Below are 17,568 nucleotides of genomic sequence, written 5' to 3'. Positions count from 1 at the left end.
GCACCTGTGTATAAGCCTGCACACCCCTATTTTTAAGACCAAAAAAAAAAAAAAAATTCTGTCATCTTTAGTTTTAAAAACAACATTATTACTAGGTCTAATTTATTTCTCAAGCACTTCAACTGTACCTCTTAATAAAATGAAAGTATTTTCGAACACTGAAATAAGAGCCGATCTGATCTGCATGGTTAACAAAAAGCCAAAAAAGCCCAAATAGCTTTTGTGTGGCTTTTTTGGCTATTAAGAGGTACAGTTGAAGTGCTTGAGAACTAAGTTATACCTAGTAATAATGTTGTTTTTAAAACTAAAGATGACAGAAATTTTGACAAGCTAGTTTTGTGAGTGAGTGAGCTGCAGACACGGGAGAGCTTCGGCCGGCAAAGTGCTTTGTAAAGGGCATAATTTATTGTGACTGAAAAAAACCAAAAAACTCTCTTCCCTTCAAATTAGGAACGTAGTTAAAATTCAAATAGTAGATCCTATTCTTTATTTGCATTATGTGATTCATGTTGAGACACAGAGATTTTTGAAAACCACTAAAAAGTAGCATTTTGAGGATTGAAAATATCCTGTACCTGTGTACAAGACGCACCCCCGACTTTTAATTTTTGCAGACGGAAAAAAAGGTGCGCCTTATACACAGATATTTACGGTATCTGGCCTGGGGGAACCAATTGATGTTGTTTATTTGGATTCTAGTAAAGCATTTGACTCTGTCCCTCATCAAAGACTGATTAGTAAGGTGAAATCCTATGGTTCCTCTGGACAACTCCTTAGATGGATACAACAAGAATCTCTCATTGGACGAATACACCATGTTTTTGTTAATGAAGCCAGATCCTCATTACGGTAGATAACTTCACTGTTCGCACAGGCACGCGCCCGCCCGCCCGCAACCCATCATCGGTCACACATAGGAGCATCACTATCCTGGCTGTGTAGTAAAAGCTGTGCTTTGATTATCAACATTTCAAACACCACTGTACAAAACTCAACTGATTTCACTCAAAATCTGTACTTGAGTGACAATTGATGACACGTACATTAAATAGCAGTAAAATACGCATTAGCCAAAGCCTTTGACCGTGTACCCCATAACCGCCTCCTCCATAAGCTTCATCACTATGGGATCCATGACAACCTTATCAGATGGATCAGGGTGTTCCTAACTGAAAGGTTACAACGTGTTGTTGTAGATGGAGAGTCATCTGAATGGGTTCCAGTCACCTCTGGGGTACCGCAGGGCACAGTTCTCGGCCCACTTTTGTTTACATCCTTCATCAATGACATAGTAGATCGGGATCTCTTCCAAAATCTGACTCTTTGCTGATGAATGTCTTCTATATCGTCCGAACACTGATGTCACTGATAGCCAAGCCTAGCTACAACAAGATCTCAACAGGCTGCATTCATGGGCTAACACATGGCAGATGAAATTCAACACCGAGAAATGCTACCACATCACATTCTCCCTACGTCGGAAAGCCATGACCACGACAAACACGCTAGGAGACACTCCTCTTGCGTTGGTAACAGATCTCCGGTATCTAGGACTGACTTTCTCATCCAACTTGTCCTGGCAAGGCCACATGAACAACATTACATCCCGAGCCAATCGGATGCTGGGACTAGTCAGCAGAAATCTCCGCAAAACCTCACAAAAGATCCGCCAACAAGCCTACTTCTCTCGTTAGACCTCATCTGGAATACTGTTGCTCGGTCTGGAACCCTCACACAAACAAGCATATATCCAAAATCGAGGCAGTACAAAGGTGAGCAGCAAGATTCACACTTCAGAGATATCGTCGTATGGCCAGTGTCTCGGCCATGATTCAACATCTGAAATGGGAGAGCCTCGAAATGAGAAGAAATGCTGCAAGCCTCCACCTCATGTACAAGATCCAAAACAACACAGTAGCCATCAATGCACACCATTACACAGTACCCATGATTGCCAGCAACACACGACAGTATCACTCAAAGAAGTTGCTGGCTATCCGATCCCGCACCCAGCTCTACCAGAACTCATTTTTCCCTCGGACTGTAACTGCGTGGAATGCACTTTCAAAGATCACCCTTGACGCTACTTCACTGGAGGGCTTCAAGGGAGCGCTTCCACCCTGCATCTAGACCAAGAACTAGATAGTTTATTCCTCAGCACTATACATCCTGATTTATGGATCCTGCTGAGTATCGCCGTAGAAGTAGAAGTTAGCATTGACTCTATGCTTTGCTGAAGTGATCATCGGTATACATTTATTGTGCAGCGGTTTGCCGTGAAACCTGTGAAAAAGTGTAGAGTCTATAGAGTCTAGGTCTAGAACTACTAATATCAATGTTTTTCCGAAAAATGCTCCAAAAATAACAAGAAAATTGACCCGAAAAAGGTAATAAACATAACAATTTTTATTTAACTCATGATCTTTATTCAATTGGAAATTTAATGAATAGGGTCTAGATCTAGGGAGTAGGGTCTACTCTAGACCGAAAACTTCAGTCTCTCTAGTCGTCGGTTGTTCCACTGAGACTATGTCTGGCTCCACTAGACCTCCGATTATAGAGACAGAGATGCCAACTTTTGGAAAACAGAAATAGGGAGGATTTGTAACCGACACCACATAATGTGCGCGTAGCGCACATGTCGAGCGCGTAGTGCCCGACCCATGCGGCCGGGGTCCAGGGCCTGCTTTAGGGCCCTGGAAGCTCTGGGGTTCTAGATGATCTCTGGTGCAATCTGAGCCTTATTTCGCAGCATTTTACATGTGTATTTAGTTAAATAATTCCCACTTTTTTTAAAAATAAATTACAAATTGTACAAAATGCATGATGAATTCCTTTCAGACTTCTGAATACACGGGTACTTGATACTGTTTCGGTCTTATACTTCTGAGACCATTTCTTGGTCTTCTTTTGCTGATTTTCCGCCATTTGGATTCTGTGTCAATATCCACGCATTGGTTACAGCGATCCATATGCTGAAACAATCTTTTGCTACTTTATCTTTTAACATAGTGGAAATACTACATGCTAAAGTTAACAGACGATATTTCTCATTCAATTCACAGATATATATACTGGGGAAAAAAAAAAAAAAAAAAAAAAAAAAAAAAAAAAAAAAAAAAAAAAAAATCGTTTTTTTTTTTGTTTTTTGTTTTTTGTTTTTTTGTTTTTTTTTTTTAATCGGGAGGATAAGGATGGAAATCGTAAGGTCGGGAGTTGGGGTGAATTATCGGGAGCCTCCCGATGAAATCGGGAGGGTTGGCATCTCTGTAGAGACTGAAGTATGGCCTATCGGGACTGTATGGGACTGTACGGGACTGTACGGGACTGTACGGAACAAATGGTTCGGTTCGACCGGACCGCGATGAATGAGATATGCAACGAGATTTTCACTCTTTACATCCTCATAACTGCTGCAATTATAATAAAAATTAAATATAACATATATATGGCTTATTTGACTTACGATAGCTTGCTCATTTAGATCCTAAATTAATGATTAATCCGAAAAAGTCTCGTCGTCAACATTATCCGTCTTGGTTTTAGTTGATGAATATTCATTTTTTCTTTTCGAACGTCCAATAGCTACCGTAGCTACGTACGAGTCAGCCCGGCTTGACCAACGAACTCCCACGAAACAAGTGTTCTGATTGGCCATTTTTTGGCCAGAAAATGTTTTGAACGAAAAGATGTACATTGTTGGCTCTAGCTACCCCCACGGTACGAGATCTCTGGGTTACCATCTGTATTGGGGAATGTCAACTAATGTCAGTTTTATTAAAGAAATGACCCAAATCAGATGGTTATTTATGTCTAGATCTAGGTCTAGATCTACTCTAGACCGAATTTTCCGTCTCTTTCGTTCGTTAGCCTCTTATTGGGGTAGGGTCGGCCGGCTCTCTCTTTAGAGACGGAAACCGTCTATACACATTCCCTTGATAACGCCACGGCCATTTCAGGTCGTAGCGTTTTGCCCCCAAAATCCCCCAAAATGTCATTTTACCTCGTGTAGTCTATATCCAAATGTAAATTAGGCCTAGGCTATAATACATCGGTTCCACTTACTAACTTGATTGAAATAATTCGTTTAATGGTCCCTTTTAAGGAAATTATGGGTCAAAATCGACATCCATGTTGAAAATCTTGCAAGCCGTGTTAAACTCTCGCTGCCGGAGTCATCTAAATCAATCTCATCCCTTCTAGATCTAGTCATAGTCTACGCCGAAGGCAAAAATGATTATGAAGGAAAAACTGTGCGCCATCTACACGTTCGTAATGGCGTTATTTTGGATAGGTTTCTGAACAAGCGCAAGCCAATTAGACCCTAAGCCTAGGGCAATTTGTTGGTCTAAATTCCAGTGTGTTGCGCGTCATCCATCAGTCACATCTCTGCTCCGTTGTTTTCGTCCGTTAATTAATCACAACCATAAAAAGAAGAAGCGACCGGAAGATCGAAGACCAACAGGACTACATTTTCTTCCGTATCATGCGTATAGACTCTACTGTTAGTGTTGATGTTAAAAAAATTGATCGATTTAACTTTGTGACTAACAGTCATATAATTGAGCATGTGGGACTGTGACTGAGACATTGTGATAAAATCCCGCGACTCAGCTCAGCTCAGTCTCGCAAATCACATCACACTCAGATAGTGATAGCACAGCAGTGGTACAGTCAATAGAATTTCTCACTTATATGAAGCAACAAAATGCGTATTACACATCAAATAATAAATCTACAAAGAAATGAAGATATCACCTTTATCGAAATCTTGAAATGTTTCCAATTTACCGCCACATCGCGGGAAAGTAAACTTGATTACCAATTTGAAAATATGTTCCGTACTCTTATAGAATATTTTTGCTTGTTCTCATTATTACATTTAAATAAATAATTGAATATTTGGCATTACTTTTGATAATTATAATAATATAATGAAGTATTTTACAGTCCAAAAACATCAAGCTTGATTACTTATCAATAAAAATTAGAAAATTTCGATAGAAGTTCTTTAGAACGAGGATCTTCATATTTCATAGACGAAATTCAGCTGGGGATTTCGCAGATGAGAAAGCCAAATAACTGATTTTTGGTGCTCCTGATTTCTACATTCTGGCCTCGAGGTAATTTCGAAATCAATTTAAAGTAAAATATCTTAAAATATTATGAATTTATTGCTTCTTTGCAGCTATTTCCTTTTTTGACTACATTGTTTAGTATGAGTAATGTAATTTTGGCAATGGAAGTCGTGGAGGCCTGGTGGCCAAGTGGCAAGGCGTCTGTCTCGTAAACAGAAGATCGAGAGTTCGAATCCCTCTCAGGCCTTATTTTTGAATTAATTAGGAATTGTCGTAAATGAAAGATATGAAGTGTTATGTGATAATATAACATTTATTCCAAAATTATAGCAGTTGAAATAATATAATAATCATACACACATCACACAGTACATGTGATGTGGCTTTCAGTCAGAGTCAGACAGAGTCCCGTAGCTTGACATTTGTGTATCCCTCATGGTCATGGCCTCAAAACAAACTAATGCCATGGCAATGCAAAATGTGCATTATGACTTCACAGTTATTAATAGTATTATATAGGTCGCTATATTAACACAAAAAACAGTGCTTGTCATAATGTATAATTAATGAGCATCAACGACAACAGAAAGATTTAGATCTAAGCCTGACATCTTGCCAATCTTCATGGCCTGCATGATCTTATTGCCTATATTTTTGGCTATAGCTTGCAGCGGTGCAGTGACACTGCACTGACAGTAGGTATGTTACAAAAAAATTAAATCTCAGAATTCAAGCTCTATAAGACCTTTTATTTGATGCCTCATTCATCCTAATAATAGCCCCAGTAATAAGAAAGTTATGCCAATTGTAAACGCCCTAAAATCATGTGCTTTGTTTTCCTTTGTTTTTAAAACAATTAAAGAGTTGTGATCTCAAATGTGACAAGATTTATTCATTACAAAAAACAAAAACAAAAAGTCACAAAAAAATTGTATGTATATGCAAAAATTGCTAATCGGGCCGTCATTTTTGCATTACATTTCACATTCCTCATCCAAAAAACATATTTCTCATCCATAGATTTTGCTGAAATTTCACCAAAAGCAAATTTATATGTTAACCAATCATATACTTCTAGATACCCTTTTTCTCATCCTGAAGGCTGAAACCCGGCCCCCTCACTCAGAGTTATTTAGGGTACGCATATGCTCGTTCCCTCTTTTTGAAAGCACCCCCTATCTGAGGACTGCCAACATTTCCGAACTCCCCTTTCGCGGGCTTTTCCTGCCTTGGAGACCTCCCTAAATCATGAAAAATGCTCAATGTACCCCCCTAAATTCAGAATAATTTCTCAGGAGTCCAGAGAGACGGGAGAAAAAAACCCAAAAAAAACACCCCCTTTTTAACGAAATCTCCGGGTGAAAAGTTAATACGCCCCTTTTTTTACAATTCTCGGGTCGGATTTTGTCGCACGAAAAGTACCCCTTTACCGAACATTTTGGTAACATGCATGGGGTCATTCCGACCTCGGAGTGGGGGGGGGGGGGGCCGGGGGCTGAAATGCGGGATCAGGGTACAGAATGGCACTAAACACGGCTCTTGGTGGGTTCCAGAGGGCAAAGTCGGCCCCTTCAGCTCAGGGGTTTTATGCATTACATTACGGTCAGGTGAGCATCCAGGGGCCTTCTTTAGGGCCCTGGTGGGGTCCAGGGGGCAGAGCCTCTGGAAGCTCAGGGGTTTTAGGCATTTAATTATGGTCAGATGATCGAGCAACCAGGGGGCTCTTGGGAAAATCATGCCATTTCAGCAACAGTTGTAAATCACCAATATCGAATTAGAAATAAACCATGTTTGAATTTTATTGGGGGGGGGGGGGGGTCAATTACCCCCCCCCCCCCCCATCAGTACGCCAGTGCGAGAGGGATGAAGGTGACGGCACGGAAGTGACTTCCCCCTCACAGGTTTTTGAAGTTTTGTTGTATTAAAAAATTACATTCCTTATACTATAGCAAAACTATAGTTCAAAAACAAGCAATGTACTTTTTTCGGTAACCCGACACATGCTCCGCCGACAATTGCTCCGCCGACATTTACTCCGCAAAACGCGACAATTGCTCCGCGACATTTGCTCCGCGACATTTGCTCCGACGTCAAATGCTCCGCCGACAGTTGCTCCGCCGACAATTGCTCCGCCGACAGTTGCTCCGCCGACAATTGCTCCGCCGACAGATGCTCCGCCGACAATTGCTCCGCCGACAATTGCTCCGCCGACAATTGCTCCGCCGTCAATTGCTCCGCAAAACGCGACAATTGCTCCGCCGACATTTGCTCCGCCGACATTTGCTCCGCCTGAAGCGACACTTGCTCCGCCGACATTTGCTCCGCCGACAATTGCTCCGCCTGAAGCGACAATTGCTCCGCCGACATTTGCTCCGACGACATTTGCTCCACCGACATTTGCTCCGCCGACAATTGCTCCGCCGACAATTGCTCCGCCTGAAGCGACAATTGCTCCGCCGACATTTGCTCCGACGACATTTGCTCCGCCCAAAAAGTGTCCCATAAACTACAAATGCTACTAGTACTACGACAAATGCTTCGCCGACAATATTTTCTTTACACCTATTTTTTTCGTTTCTTTTTTTCTTCTTCATTTTCTGAATGCATTTCTTGAAATAATGTAGATGAAATGAAATGAATGAATGTTGATGAAGTGGGAGGAAAAAGGAGTTACCTAAAAGTCATTTCGAATATACTGAAATAACTTTCCATCTATCACTGTACGTCCCATATAATGTATACTAAACACTCATTACATGTCGTGGGAAGTTTTTAAAAAAAAGTAGAGCAGCAAGCCACATTCCCCAATACGCGCATACCTCCTAGTTAATTTCAAGTAGCTCATCAATATGTAATACCTGAAATTACCTCGATCAATGCATCTTACTAGGTAAAGCATTATACAATGTACTAGGTCATCATGGAAGTTTAGAAAATAAGGGCACTTATATACGTAAGGAAGAGAACCCATTCAGACGGGAAAATGAGATGGCAGCCTTTCTGCTTATTCACATTTATACAAATCATTTTGTTGCAGTTTGATGTTAGTTCTTCATGATAAGCCAATTGCTCTTCTTCCGGTGGCTTCGTGAGTCCCTTAAATTATTCAGTGAAAACAAAGTACTCGAATGAAACGGAGTGTTTTACACACTAACATAATACATTAAAGCTACATACACTTAACTAAAGGAAAGAAACCTTTAGAAAATGGACTGGATATTATTGAAAATATTATTCTAAACAAGAATGTACTACATGATTGTATTACTTTACGTTTCAATTTCACGAGAGAAATAGAAGTCGAGAGGGGGAGCAGAGAAGAAGTGATGGAAATGAAAGAAGACTAATAGCATGAGAGGAAAGAAAAGAGCAAAGAAGACAAGAAAACGGTGTAAACAGGAAAAGGAGGAGCATGGGAGAGAGAAAAAGAGAGAGAGAGAGAGAGATAGCCTTGAGCTTTGGATCAGCTAATGAGTAATACATGAAACAGATTTTGAGCGGAGTAATTATCTTTCGCCGGAGAACTTGCGTAAGGAGCTATAATTTTATTTTTTATTTTTTTAAATCAAACATTATGGGGAATAGCGAAAAACGGTTGTCTTCTTTGCTCTTTTCTTTCCTCTCATGTTATTAGTCTTCTTTCATTGAGGTAATTTCAGGTCTTACATATTGATGAGCTGTTTGAAATTAACTAGGAGGTATGCGCGTATTGGGGAATGTGGCTTGCTGCTCCACTTTAAAAAAAAAAAACTTCCCATGACATGTAATGAGTGTTTAGTGTACATTATGTGGGACGTACAGTGATAGATGGAAAGTTATTTCAGTATATTCGAAATGACTTTTAGGCAACTGCTTTTTCCTCCCACATTATCAACATTCATTCATTTCATTTCATTTACATAATTTCATGAAATGCATTCAGAAAATGAAGAAAAACAAAAGAAACAAAAACAACCCGTGAAAAAAAAATATTGTCGGCGAAGCATTTGTCGTAGTACTAGTAGCATTTGTATTTAATGGGACACGTTTTGGGCGGAGCAATTGTCGGCGGAGCAAATGTCGTCGGAGCAATTGTCGGCGGAGCAAATGTCCCCGGAGCAATTGTCGCTTCAAGCGGAGCAATTGTCGGCGGAGCAATTGACGGCGGAGCAAATGTCGGTGGAGCAAATGTCGGCGGAGCAAGTGTCGCTTCAGGCGGAGCAAATGTCGGCGGAGAAAATGTCGGCGGAGCAATTGTCGCGTTTTGCGGAGTAATTGACGGCGGAGCAATTGTCGGCGGAGCAATTGTCGGAGGAGCAATTGTCGGTGGAGCATCTGTCGGCGGAGCAATTGTCGGCGGAGCAACTGTCGGCGGAGCAACTGTCGGCGGAGCACCTGTCGGCGGAGCATTTGACGTCGGAGCAAATGTCGCGGAGCAAATGTCGCGGAGCAATTGTCGCGTTTTGCGGAGTAAATGTCGGCGGAGCAATCGTCGGCGGAGCATGTGTCATGGAACCACTTTTTTCACACTTCACTTTTCTACAATATTTACTTGTTCATTTTGAAGGATATTATGCGAGGTAGTGTAGCTACCGAGCGAGAAGATTTTTGCAGTTTTATTTGTCTAAATGCGCACTCTTGGGCCCCCCAGAGCATAAGAGTGTGTTGTAGTCTTTAGTCAGTATTTGCTATATTTTCAGAGGGGGACGTGTCCCCCCCTCCCCGTATTGCCCCCCTGCCTAGAAGGCATATTACACATTTTAACACCTCTAAATTGTTAAAAATTGCTTTGAAAACCTGTAAGAAAATATCGAAACCTGTGAACCTGTAAATTAAGGTACCCTTTTTGGTCTTATGCGGTCAGCTAGTGCTTTTTCTGGACGCTGGTGCATATAGCTAGTCATGTTAGGAGTGACCCCCTCATCAGGGGGTTGTTATTCATAATCCAAGAAGAGGGTCGACCGCTATTCATAATGCTACGTATAAGAACGAATGAGGGTCGCTATTTATGATTATTACCTATACAAGGCATTTTAGCTGCTAAATAAAAAGTCGTATTTTGCACGCTGCTCCGAATATGAAACCGGAGCGGTGAATATTTGCCATATTGCCCTCTTCCGGGTTTGCCCCGTAAACCACTGTACTAAATCAGAGGGCAATATTGAGCCATCTTCTCAGTGCGCTTTACGCACAGTATCGTGTAGGCGTTAAAGTGTACGCGCAGTAACAATCATTGTTACGTCACAATTACACACATTGTTACTCACAATTACATACCTACCTGAATAACCTGAAATCAGATGGACCGGCAAGAATGATACCAAAATTTAATTGGCCCCTATCATTAATTTGCTTAAAAATGCCTTGTTTAGGTAATTGACAGGGCTTCTTTCGGGGTATATCAGAAATATTGACCGCGCTAAGACCGTATTGCCCTCGTCTTCGACTCGGGGCAATATGATCTTAGCTTAATATATCTGATATACTCCTCAAGCCCAGTCAATATAATATAAATATTAAGCAAACAAAATGATAATAAGGGAAATATTGGATGGGGGACCCTATGGCTGTGGTTAGCTATTGGGGGGGGGGGTACAACACTTTGCTTAAAATATTTGTCGAAAACATTTATTGAAAACATACATTTCTGAACCAATAAAGAAATAAAAGGGTTGCCCCGGTATAGTGTATATAAACAACCAATCACCCCCCCCCCCCCACAATCGATCTGACCATATGCTGCGCCATTAGATTTTCAAGATTTTAAGCTAAATAATATAAGATTTTGTGACCATTTGGCATTATGTGAATGGTGGCGGGCCCTGTATTATGTATTTAAAAAAAGTATATTTTATCTTTTATCTTTGATAATTATATAGAGACAACCTTTGTTGCATCGTACTTTGAACGTTTTATGACATGGCAGCCTTGAATCACTTCGGGGCACTTGATGCCCCGTCTGTCACACATGCAGACAGGCGAGGTGGGAGAGTTTTGACCTACAGAGGCTATAGGTACGTGGGCTACATTGTGTTTTGCTCTAAATAAATCATAGTTCATACCCCTTAAAAGTTGGTACCTGGTATTTTAACATTTTCTCTCATAAAATGTATATGCCTTAAAGTGGTAAATTAGACTTTCAACATAAGCTTGGCTCTATCACTTCAACAATAATCAATATGTTGTGCATTTTGGGTCTTGGGCAGGGCACATACCAGCCTCAGCCCTTGTGCTCAGGCTCAGCTTGGCGCCCTTAGACAGGGAGTCTGGCCAACAGCATTTCAGCTTTTAAAGGAGTTCTGCATCTTCTCCTTCAAAACATTGAGTCTATATAAGACCTGAGCCAGTATTCTGAGCAGAATCTTGTATCAAACAATAATTATCATGCCTCTTGGCAGGGGCGGATCCAAGGGGCCTCCTCCCCTGGCCAAAATAATAGGCCCCCCGGCCCCCCCCCCAAAAAAAGTATTTTTTGCTCAAAGGGAGGGGCGGGCTGTTGAGTAAAAAAATAAAGAGAGTTCCTATTCCCCCCCCCCCCCCTCTGCTTATTCGGACGGTCGAGTCGCTAAATATTTTCTCACAAATTGGACCCCCTCCCTTGTCGGCTGGATTCGCCCCTGCCTCATGGCATAGTCGTACCCAGGATTTTGTCAATGAGGGTGTTTTAGCTTCATTCAGTGGTGTAGATAATTGGTGTGTTTGACTACCTGAAACAGTAACTTTTTTGCTGAAGAGAGGTATTTCAACACCCCGATCCTTTCGTACCCCTGTAGCTTTTATGGTGTAATAGTTATTACATATATCAAAGAAAATAATGGATTGATTAGTATTATATCCACCACTTGTTGAACGTAACTGGGATGGATACCTTCTTTTTGGAAACACAGCTATGAGCCGGGTATGGTGTTTCATTTCAAATTGATACTTTAGCTGGAGTTTGGAATTCCATTCCTCAAATAGTAATTGTGTATGATATCTTTCCACATTATTGAGAGCCAAATGTGTCAAATATCTTCAGATAATCTTGTAAGAATCCAGCCAGAATTAATTTCCACTTGTATATAGGCCAGCCTGCCCGAATATTTGATCTTTATCACTTTTACACGCGTCAGCAAGTCTTTGAATTACAATTTTGCTAGACAAATGGCAATTAATAGTGTGTAAATTTGTAGAATTTTTTGGATTATCTGTGTACGTAGAACTACATGAAAATGATGCTCTCATGTCATGTCGTAAAAACATATTTTTTGTTTTTAATATATTGTGTTTGAAATATATCAAAGTAGATAAATTGTGAAACATTTAATTGCCCTCCAATCATGCTTTAAATACTTGGCCGCTTGCCCAGAGCAAGTATGCTGTTGCCCAGTTGCCGATTTGGTATCTTCATTAACTGTTATTCCTCATGTAATCTCATCTAGAATTATCAGGGCAAGTAAATTTATTGTTAAAATTATATGACTTTATACTTTTCACAACCCTGACATCCACACAATATCAACTATTTTTTTACAATCCTAACTGATAACATTTTATGAAAAATAGTTGCTTCAGGTCTGTATTTTGTTTAATTACTAGAGTCTTCCTAGTATGAAAAACTACCGGTATGCGTATGGAACAATGGAGAAATCACTACACAATTTACCTATTTGGTTATTTGTTTGTGACGTCATTGCCTCATCAATATCAATTGCTTTATATATTTTTATCCCAATATAATTTCCCTTTTTATCCCCGAAAATGTGATTTCGAACGCATTTGCCCAGGTTATATGGTTTGAATCATTTAACGTGCGTGACATTTCGTAAAATGTTTTATGAACTTTGAAGAATTGATACTATTTTCTGAACATTGTATATATATTCATAATTATAGATTTTTATATGAATATTAAAAATTCATAACTTTCTTATTAGTTATCCGATTTTGCTAAAACTTTTTTTTTGATTGGTATGTCTGATTTTTCTGCTTCTATTGGAAGTAAGTTATTTTGGGGTGGACTTGCCCTTTAACACCTAGTTCTGAGCATTAGAATACTAAGTGGTATGCATATTAGATGATAAACTTCTAATAATAATATGATAAATGGTAGAAAGTTTTTTTCTTCTCCATCACTGCACCTGTTTTCATAGAATTGAGTCAAAACAATAAATAATGAAAACTTCTCTCTCTCTCTCTTTCTCTCTTTCTTTAAATTGATGTGCTGCATGTAGATACACCCGTAGCAACAGTTCACACACTCGGATCTATTGGCGATGTGCAAGAGTCAACTGTGGTGAAACAATCATAACAAACCGCTTCAACATTAATCATACAAATCCGGAGATTCATATTCAACAGCGGCCGCTTGGGGATCACACGCATGAACCTGATGATGAGCGAATCCGTCGAAGACAATTTATTGACGAAGCAACTGCATTGCTCAGAACTAATCCAACTCTTGTCATAAGGAGGGCATACGACACTGTTCGAGATACAGGAAACCACTATCCGCCAGATATACCCACATTTAAGGAAATCAGAAGCCAGCTGCAACGAGTCCGTTCGGAAATTGTTAACATTGATGTAAGGGAAAATTTATTCAAAGTAACCAGATTTTATAAGAATAACACAACCGATTATAATAGATGGGAACACATATATGCCAGAAGCATTTATAATATAACAATGAGAGTGTGTGTGACTGTGCGTAATCCTGGTGAAATCACCAATACCATAGAATAAAATACTTTGCTCTTCGTCATTTGGTATGAAATGTTACTTATTATATTCCTTTATCTGTTCTATAACCCTCTGACATCAGGCCTGAACTTTGCTGGAATTATGAACATGTCACGTATGTCCTATCTGTGAATTTTAAACGTTAGCAGTGTCCTATTATCTCCCACCCCCCACTTTTTTATTGTTGTAAGTTTGGGAGGGGGGGGGGGGGTATTTATCAATCATCAAATCATGATATTTATCTTAAATTTTTCTTTCCCTTTCATGACTTATATTTTCATCATTTTATAGAGAATCATAATGCCTCGCAAGAAGCTCAAGACAGGTGGACCATCAGGAGATAATCCTGCAACGTCTGTGACAACACCACCACCACCACCACCACCAGCAGCATCAGGCTTGCCAACAACTCCACCACCCACACCTCTCCCAAGCTCTGCAACAACTCAGTCAAATAGAGACGAAAGCGTTGCAGAAAAGTTCATCTCGCTAATGGAGGACATGGTGAGAGAACTGGACAAGCTCAAGTTTGGCGACCCTGTGAGTTACATCTACAATCCTCTGGAATATGCCAAGGAGACTCATGACTGTTTCGTCAGAAAGTATGGCAACTCAACCAAGTCTGTGCTCTTTCTTGGAATGAATCCTGGTCCATTCGGGATGGCACAGAATGGGGTAAATCAAATGCATTGATTTTAAGTTGGTTTTTTTTAGAGTATTTTGTTAACCATTGCAACTATAAGATAAGTACCATTTACTCACCAATAACTGGAAAGGACTTTACACTAAGAATTAAGTTGTATATTTTGAATAACAGTTGCAAATCTACTTTCAGTTAACATTTTATAACGTCATTACTTGTGTAAGAAATGATGTGAAGAAGTGAAGTGTCCTCGCATTGATATTTCTAAGTAAAGGATATGAACATATAAATAAAAGCTTATTGAAAAATGAAGCAATGCATTGTGCCACTTTTATTCAGTTTGTTGGAAATTGCTTTATTGGTAGGTACCATTTGGAGAAACCAACTATGTGAAAGACTGGATGAAGATTACAGGGAATGTTGGCAGACCCCCAAAGGAACATCCCAAGCGTATCATCATTGGACTTGACTGTAACCGTAGTGAGGTCAGTGGACAGCGTTTCTGGAAATTATGGAAGGATCTGTGTGGCACTCCAGAGAACTTCTTCAAGGAATGTTTTGTGTACAACCATTGCCCTCTAGTGTTCATGACGTCAACGAGCAAGAACGTCACTCCTCCGTCCATGAAGATCGAGATGCGCAATCCTCTGAATGATGTCTGTGATGACTATCTATGTTGGTTGATCCAACTGCTGGGGGTGAAGGTGGTGGTAGGGATAGGCAAGTTTGCCGAGGCTAGGACCAAGAAGGCCCTCGAGAAGGGAGGGGTGGAAGGGGTGCGGGTGGTTACCATCATGCACCCAAGTCCTATTAATCCTGCTGCTAACAAGGGATGGCAAAATATTGTTGAAAAGAGCTTAGAAGATCTTGATCTTATGAAGTATATCAGTAAATAGTTAGTCACTTTTGGAACAGGAAGCCTGACCATACTAACCCAGTTTTGGATATTGTGAGAACTGAAAAAATGCCATCATGCATATTTATCTTTGGTGGATATGTATTTGAACAAAGAGTAAAAATGTTTTGACTTAAATCAGTCCAACTTCAATATTGGGTTGGAAAGAATGACTTCAACAAAATGACCCCATGAGCCTTTATTTTTTATTTAGAAGTGCCAAACGAAGAGAGACATTCCTGAATGACTAACTCCTGTCGCAATTCATTGAAAGTATAATAATTTGATGAGGATGCAGATAATGTGTCATTGTCATGTTCACAAATTCAACATTTTCTTGAGAATCCTAAAATGATTGTGGTGTAATCCTACATGGGCTGTTGTGAATCTTTTTTTTTTAAATTGTATGATTCATTTAAAAAAAAAAAATTTCCAGTAAACCAGTTGTATGTCACTTTATTTTTTCATCAGTGAAAATTTGTTCCTTAGGATTATCACGTTGTATGTGTAAATTTATTGTTTTTTAACCAACAGTATGATTTCATTTTGTTTTGGCAGGGATATGTATAATGTAGAACTTTAAAATGTAAGTCACATATAATTATATGTGTGAGTAGCAAAAGTAGGTGGAAGAGTAGAAGTAGTAGGAGTACTGGCAGTAGCAGTAGAATATTGATGTGATAAGTTAACTTTGTATCAAATGTTCAGCCAATTCACTTTCTTTTTACTCTCTGTGTTCACAGTTGATACAGGTATCACAACATCTTTGAATTGAAGTGAAAAGCAAGTGGTATCAAATAATCGGACTAAACTGTCTTACAGTTATATATATTTTTGAGCCATGTCGTAAAAATCTTTGTAGGCGAATTTCATACTTTGATTATGTTTGTAAGTTAGATAAACAATAGGCATACCTGAGAATCTCACAGACATTGCAGAAAGACATTGATCAAATACACAACATTTATCTTTAAAAAGTAGAGTGGAAAACAACTGCCATGCTTGCCTTGCAGCTGGCCATCAATCTATTACAGCACCACAATGTTAAATTGTGGGCAACTATGGTGGTACATACAATGTTCAAGTACAAGTAAAACAGAAAAAAGGAGACTTTGAATTTATTTTTGAATAGTTATTCATTTATTAACTTAAAAAAAATTAATTCTAGTCCATAATTAAATAAACATCTTATTTACACTTGAAGATGCCTCACAAAGAGGCATTTTTTTCTCCACATGAAGAATGAATTATATAAAAATATTGACTGCTTTGACGGGCACGGTTAAAACTAATTGCCTAAGGTGATCTTGAAACTATTGTGCATAGTGCAGTCTCTAGATAACTGTGGAGCTGTAGTTTTAACTGTGACCCCCAAAATAGGCAGTCAATATTTATATTGTATCCCACATTATTTATTTGTAAAAATAGGCAGTCAATATTTATTTTGTATCCCACATTATTTATTTGTAGTGTCAAAGGAAATTTACCAGACTAGGAGCATTATGCGTTTCTTACTGCGCATATCCATTGTTTACTTAACATGCACACGCAAGTAGAACAATGCCCGGTCAATATTTTTCGCTATACTGCCCAGCACTCAGTAGCGAATATCATGCCTGCAGTTTTGACCAACCAGAGACCTAGAATTTTCATATGCAGTATAAGTAATACCCCATATTCTTAATCTGTTCATGATTATATCATGTTGGTGATTTGGTTACACAAAGGTTAAAAAAATTAGTTTGTGAGGTAACAGAACTTGATCATGGTTTGACATTGTATATGGGGATTTCAAATTGCGGATCACCATGAAATAAAACAGTTGGTTTTTACAATATATGGTTTTTCTTGGTAGGTTGACTTACAGAACAGAAATGATAGAATGCCATTTCTTCAATTCAAATTTATACTGCATAGATAAGTTGATGCTTAATATTTCAAATCAGTGTTACACTGAATGCCATCATGTAAATTGTTGTCATAATTGGTGCTAAATTTATGAGTAAGTGGAACCATATTAATTTAAGAAATTTATCGATCTGAATTTCATTGATAGATGAAAACAAAATTGATTTAGACAGAAGTCCACATCAATGGTTCGATGATTTCACATTGTTTAGGGTCAATGTGAATTATATGCCATTGCTGATTGATTATTGGCATGTAGTTGCATATATTGGAATGTATGTATTTTGTAAATTTGTATGGTTGTTACTGTTCTGCAAATAAATATGCTAATCTATATATTCTAA

The 17,568-nt window shown here is 39.2% G+C and overlaps 2 protein-coding genes and 1 non-coding gene across 3 annotated transcripts in view; 2 read left to right on the top strand and 1 right to left on the bottom strand.

The window, feature by feature from the left end:
* LOC579123 (protein timeless homolog) overlaps positions 1 to 4,844 on the bottom strand; it is a 29,457-nt gene extending 24,613 nt beyond the window's left edge. The window contains exon 1 of the mRNA XM_779257.5: positions 4,759 to 4,844. The gene's annotated coding sequence lies outside the window, so the exon portion shown is untranslated. The remainder of the gene's footprint in view (positions 1 to 4,758) is intronic.
* Positions 4,845 to 5,023: 179 nt separating this feature from the next.
* Positions 5,024 to 17,568, top strand: LOC764571 (single-strand selective monofunctional uracil DNA glycosylase). Its single transcript, XM_011683418.2, has 5 exons — positions 5,024 to 5,123; positions 10,937 to 11,071; positions 13,271 to 13,622; positions 14,070 to 14,453; positions 14,787 to 17,568. Exons 2-5 carry the CDS (start codon positions 10,977 to 10,979, stop codon positions 15,315 to 15,317), a joined length of 1,362 nt encoding a protein of 453 aa, XP_011681720.1. The 5' UTR covers positions 5,024 to 5,123; positions 10,937 to 10,976; the 3' UTR covers positions 15,318 to 17,568.
* TRNAT-CGU lies at positions 5,254 to 5,325 on the top strand. Its single transcript has one exon. It is a non-coding gene; the product is annotated as a tRNA-Thr (tRNA).

The sequence above is a fragment of the Strongylocentrotus purpuratus genome, unplaced genomic scaffold (assembly GCF_000002235.5).
Source record: "Strongylocentrotus purpuratus isolate Spur 01 unplaced genomic scaffold, Spur_5.0 spur5_scaffold_6, whole genome shotgun sequence".
Classification (NCBI taxonomy): domain Eukaryota; kingdom Metazoa; phylum Echinodermata; class Echinoidea; order Camarodonta; family Strongylocentrotidae; genus Strongylocentrotus; species Strongylocentrotus purpuratus.
This window is presented reverse-complemented; position numbering and strand designations above follow the sequence as displayed.